This window comes from Rhinolophus hipposideros, assembly GCF_964194185.1.
Source record: "Rhinolophus hipposideros genome assembly, chromosome: 19".
NCBI classification, from domain to species: Eukaryota; Metazoa; Chordata; class Mammalia; order Chiroptera; family Rhinolophidae; genus Rhinolophus; species Rhinolophus hipposideros.
In genome coordinates, this window is record NC_138065.1 from 49,516,324 (window position 1) to 49,522,323 (window position 6,000).

General features: G+C 42.6%; 1 protein-coding gene across 1 annotated transcript in view; it reads right to left on the reverse strand.

Annotated features, from left to right (window-relative positions):
* The window catches only part of LOC308487685 (dimethylaniline monooxygenase [N-oxide-forming] 4-like), a gene marked incomplete at its 5' end in the record, with an annotated part of 52,718 nt that overhangs the window by 34,356 nt on the left and 12,362 nt on the right, over positions 1-6,000 (reverse strand). Inside the window, 2 exons of the mRNA XM_081026204.1 lie at positions 2,158-2,357; positions 5,399-5,541. Of these exons, the coding sequence (XP_080882330.1) occupies positions 2,158-2,357; positions 5,399-5,541 (343 nt within the window). The remainder of the gene's footprint in view (positions 1-2,157; positions 2,358-5,398; positions 5,542-6,000) is intronic.

The following is a 6,000-nucleotide window of genomic DNA, read 5'->3' on the forward strand; positions in this document are numbered from 1 at the left end:
GTAGGGTGATGTAACAATGGTCCGGAGGGGTCCCCACAGCTCCAGGAGGATCCCTCTGTTCCCCAGCCTTCTGCAAATGATCTCTCTCTTGGTTGGATGTAGAGCCGCCCCCTGTGGGCTCCACATGCGGGTAGTTTGGGAAGCAGCTGGAGCAGAGCCTGCGCACCTGTGCCCCGGACACTGGCCTGCTGGGAGGAGCAGGCAGAACAGGTGTTCGCGTTCCCTGCTGCTCCCACTTGCTCTCTCCCTTCCGAGGCAAAAGGCTCCGGGCATGGTAGCTGAGAGCTGCTCTGGAGATCCCCCAGGTAGGCCAACGCCCCCAATGGAGCTCCCGCCCCCCCATGGAGGGGAAGGGGACATAGGTAGCAATGACCTTCACTGGTTCCCGCTGCCTTCAGGGTTCCCGCAGCTCCCTGAGGGTTGCCGAGCTTTCAGTCTTTTCTATTCTGTCTCTTTCTCCTGTTTACTGTCAGAAGCTGTTTGTGCAGCGCTTGCCTATCTCACAGGAGTAATTGCTTTGTGTATTCATCTGTATTGCTCATGGGAGGGGGGCGAGGGCAGCCCCCGCCCAGGCCACCGCCATCTTCAGAGGTGCCAGTCTGGGGAGACGTTACCTCTATGGGAGGGATTCATGGGTGACCAAGAAAGATGATGACACATGCTTACCATTTACTAGGGTTTGGAAGCCCTGCTCCCCTTGCTGAATTTCAGCATTCAGCCATCCCTGTGATTTGGGACATAGTTGAGTGCTGAAGGACTGCAAGGAGAAGCAGAGGCTTCGAGATCTGCTGGCACCTCGGAAGCTCTCTCCTGGGAAGCAGCTGTACCAGGAAACCAGGCATGTGCTCACAAGGAACCAGGGCAGAATGATTTTGTTCTGGCTGGGAGTCACTACCGAAACCACTAATGAGGTAACGGGAAATCAGCTGCCCCATGTTTGGCGTATGGCGAGCCCACAGCAAGACAGTGTGTCGTAAAGTGGGAAGAGCGCTATTCCTGTTTAACAGAGGCTGGGAAGGTCATTTGCTCCCTCTAGGCTTGCTTTTATTTATCTGTCAAATAGGGATTCTAACACTTGCCATCCTTCGTTCTTTGGGTAGGATGGAGAGACATGAAATAGTACAGTATATGTAAGAACTTTGGGAATGGTAAAGGATTTACTAAATCTAAGAGATAAAGAATGATCATTCCTCAGGCTCTTTTCAGTTTCTGGAGTTTATGGGATTAAGTAGAATGCTTTATAGTCCCATGAGCTAGATTCAGTCTAGATAAAGCTTATGGTAGAAAAAGCTCTGGTGAACAGATCTGGAAACCTCTGAGAGAGGCTTGGAGGTAGGAGGAAGAAGAGGGGAGGTAAGAAAAAGGAAGGAAAAGATGGAGACAATGGAGGGACGGGGAGAGCAAAGTGAGGGGAAGGTATATAAGAGAAAAATGAAGGGAGCAAGAGGAAAGAAGAAATGTGTGTAGTAGGAAGTTGGCTGTGTGCCATCAACGACGGCTTGGGTGCCACCTGGTCCATGCTGGTCCAGAGTAAAAACTGGGGAGAGGGGATCAGACTGTGGTCACTCTGGTGATGGAACCTCATTGTACAAACTTAATGAATAAGGAAGTAAAACCATTAATTCTTGTTAACGGGTAAGTCGTAGGTTGTAGCAGATAGGGCAGACTGAAATCAAGGTCATCTTGACCAGGTCAAGACGGTACTGCTATTAGAGTGATGGCGAAGGGAAACTACAGGATTTGATTTGTCCTCCCAGTGAAACAAGGCAAGTGTGTTGCTTTGGTTGAGTCACAGACAAATCATTCACTTTAGATTGCTGCAGCTGAGGCTCAGGGAACTTGCCTAGGCCACAGAGCTCATTTACTACTAAGTGAGCTTGGGCAAGTCACTGAACTTCACTAAGCCTAAGTTCACCCATGATGAAAGGGAGATTATAATACTCACTTTAAGGGTTGTTGCATGATGAAATACATGATTTCACTTACCAAGAACTCAAAAACTGTTAGCTATTAGGATCGAGTAAGTTTGTATGAAGTTTTCCTGCATCTTCAGTCATGTTATCATGTTACTGCCAGGTTTGGACATGCCACAGGAAGGACTAAAATGCCTTCTTCTGAATAGCCCCCAGCAGGTACAACAAGATACACCATACTTACCTGTCTTCCGGTACTAAGCCATAATTTGCATGATCGAACCAGCTGTTCATCTTTCTTGCCATCCACCAGCTCACAATTGGAGTTGGGAGAGAATTTCGGATCATGTTCAGAAATCGCGTCATGAACACCATGTCCCATGGAAGCCCCGAGTCATAGACTCGGCTCATCACCCATGCCCCTGCAGTGGTGCTGAGAAACACCTACAAGGAACCAAAGAGGTCACTCAGACTAACACGTGAACAGGGCTGACCTGGACAGAGATTCGAGAAGTCGAATGAATTAAATGACACCCAGACATCTGCCCCCCTCAGAATACATCCCTGACAAGATAGTTTTGGCCCTTCCAGCTTCTATTTTAAAATTATTTTGGGTGATGGTTTGAGTGTCTCGAGAAGTAAGATGCCTTAGGGTATATTATTGAGCGCTTATTATCTGTCAGCCTCAGTGCTAGACACTGGGGAATGAGATACTGTGGTGAGCTCCTGTGGTTACACCGTCGTACACTACTAATTCCGTGTTTCCTCAAAAATAAGACCTAGCTGGACCATCAGCTCTAAGGCATCTTTTGGAGCAAAAATTAATACGAGACCCGATCTTATTTTAATATATTTTAATATAAGATTGGGTCTTATGTAATATAAGACCAGGTATAATATAGTATATTACCAGGTCTATACTATACTATACTATACAATACAATACCAGGTCTTATATTAATTTTTGCTCCAAAAGACGCATTACAGCTGATGGTCCGGCTAGGTCTTATTTTTGGGGAAACATGGTTGTAGGCAGTAAGAACAGGGAATGGTTGCAATTGAAACCCACAAAGGGTTTCAACAGAAACTACTGTTTGAACTGACATTGAATTCATTAATACAGTTTGTTTTGGTGGAAACTCAAAAAAATTCAACCAATCTGTTACTTTGCAGATCCAGAACAACTGATTTAACAGATGTTTTCCCCTCCAAATCCTGGGGCATGGTGACCAGAGCGACTGTGTCTGTCTTTGTTATATATTTTGTTTGGCCTTATAATGGAGCAGTACGTGCAATACAAGAAATGTGGGGCAAGAACTACGAGTGTTTCCATGATTTTGATATTAGCCATATTTGCACTGAACCTGCCTCTTTCTGTGTCCTGATGCAGAATCAGATAGGACATTTTATTAGATATGAGTTGTGTTCTAAACTGAGATGAGTTTCTTTTTTGATATAGAAATGATACTATGTCTGCCAAAGCAAGTTTTCTGATTGAAAACATTTCCAAACAATTAGAAAAATAGAAATAATAATACGCTGCCTACATGTGGTGGTCATAGTGGAGGGGACTGTGTTAATTTTTATTTCAGGGCCTCCTTTCTCTTCCTTTGGATAACTCCACCAAACTTCTGTCTTTCCTCTGATAGATGTCTTTCATCTGATAGATGTCAAAATCTATCTGTCTAACAGATTAGTCATCAAGTCCTTTTGCAAAAGTCCCAGAAGGGAATATGAAAGTCACACACTCCCAATCTGTTTTCTTCGTAGCTACTTTGGCTCTTGCAATTATTGATCCAGGAATTTACACTTATTTACATGGCATCTGTTTCCCCCGTGACTACGTGCTCCATGATAGCAGGAACCTTTTTTGTTGTTGGCATTCTCCAGTGTGTCTCCAGTGTGTCTGGCACAATATTCAGCACACCAGAAGCCAACACCTGGTAGGGCTGGTTGGGTGAATGAGTTTATAGCATATTTGGAAAGAAAACATATACGCAAAAATGTAGTTAGCAATAATAAGACTTACAAAGTGCCAACTGACGAGTGTAATGACAATCATTACATAAATTCTTACTAAGGAGAGAGCGCTTTGTGTTGTGTTGTGGTTGCTGAGCGTGTATGTGTGGAGTGTAACAAAAGAGAAGAGGGAAAGGCAGAAGGGGTTGTGTGGTGTGAATAAGGGGGAAAGCACAGGCACAGGGATTGGAAAGGGCTCAGAGTACACCTGTCAGACTGCTGCTGACGACCATACAGAAAATAGGGCGGAGGATAAAATGAAAATGGCGGACTTGGACCAGATTGTGGAGAACCTTATAATGCAGAGCAAATACATCTGCAATTGTATTATCTTTTCTTAAGTAAGGAGATTTATTCGAAGCTTTTTCCAGACATGAGAATGTCTTAATAAGAGCAGACTGTTCAGAGGATTTGTTTGTTGGTGATTGGGCACACATTGGGCACCCATGTGTGACAAGATGGACTTGGGGTGAGGTGCAGGGTAGAATTAGGGACAGGAGCTTTGAATTAAAGCGGCTTGGATTTGAAAACTGGCTCTACTTGCTGTTACGGTTATTTTAGGTAGGTTCCTCAAGCTCTGTAAGCCTCAGTTTCTTCATCCGTCATCAGGGCACTCCCTATCAGTACCCTTCAGTGGCTTGTTTCGATGATTGGTTGAGGCAATACAGTAAAGCATTTAGTAAAGCACAATAAATATTGACTATTTCTACAATTAGTATGAGGAGGAAAGTGCAACAACAGCCTTAGTGTGAGGTGGTATGGGTCTGATGATGGTGGTGGCAATGCATAAGGAAGGAGAGAGCAAATGGGACATCTTAGCAAGGAGAAACTGCTAAGATTTTCTGACCTATGGAACTAGGTGAGAAACTAATGGCTTCAGGAGCTCTCCTTGGATGAGTAGGAAAACAACCAAAATAGGAAGTCCCAGAAGTAGGTTTCGGAGGAAAGGTGTCACCTGGAATTTACAGTAAAATTTATGAACCTTTAAAAAAATACTTTACAAATCTGTTTTAAAAATACTTTTAAAAATCTATATGTTTCAGGCATTTTGAGTTCCTTTCAGCATTTATCCTGGTGTCTCACACTGTTTGTCTGAGGTCTGTGTCTTAAGATAAAGTTCTTCATCAATAACATCAAGAATGGTACGTTCTTGGTGGTTACAAAATAGTCACAGGGATGTGAAGTACAGCACAGGAAATAGAATCAATACTATTGTACAACTCTGTGTGGGGTCAAGGGGTACTAGACTTGTTGGGGGGTCACGTGGTAAGTTATGTAAGTGTCTACCCACTATATTGCACACCTGAAACTAATATAATCTTGAATGTCAACTGTAATCGAAAAATAAATTTTCAAAAAAAATTATTCATGACTTAAAAAGCCATCCTAATGGAAAACAAAAAAACATTTAAATCTAAAAAGAATACCCACCCAAAGCCTTTATACATATAAATAAAGACTGGTACCTTCTTCGCCACATGGCTGGCCTCCACGGCAATGTCTGTGCCAGAATTTCCCATTCCGATCACAAGAACGCTCTTGTCCTTAAATACATCTGGATATTTATATTGTCGGCTATGAAAGTACTGGCCTTTAAAGGTGTTTATACCTGTAGAAAAGAAAAGTCAAATAGGGAATTTATAGGATCAGTGAACAAAACATAAATATTGTTCAATTAGTGACACCCTTTTGACAATGGTTTAGGTTGTTTATGATAGCATATTCAATTGAAAGAAAATCTGAAATTAGAATACATGATGTTATAAGATAGAGCAATTAGTGAGTGATTATTTATTCAATGGAGGTACTTACTCCATTGCACTAGATAGGCTCTAGTTTTATTTACTAGATGATTAACTACTGAGTTGAAGTATCATGGCATAAAGACTAATTAAGAAAAGTGTAAGGAGTCATTACCCTTTAAAGGTTGATGGAAATCAATGGGGCAGTAATAGCTTATATATTAATATTTGATTTATAGAGAGCTTTTCACAACCAAGGAACAAGAGCCCCTCAACTTATGGGTGAAAAAACAAAGGTTTAGAAAAGTTAAGTGGAAAGCCCAATT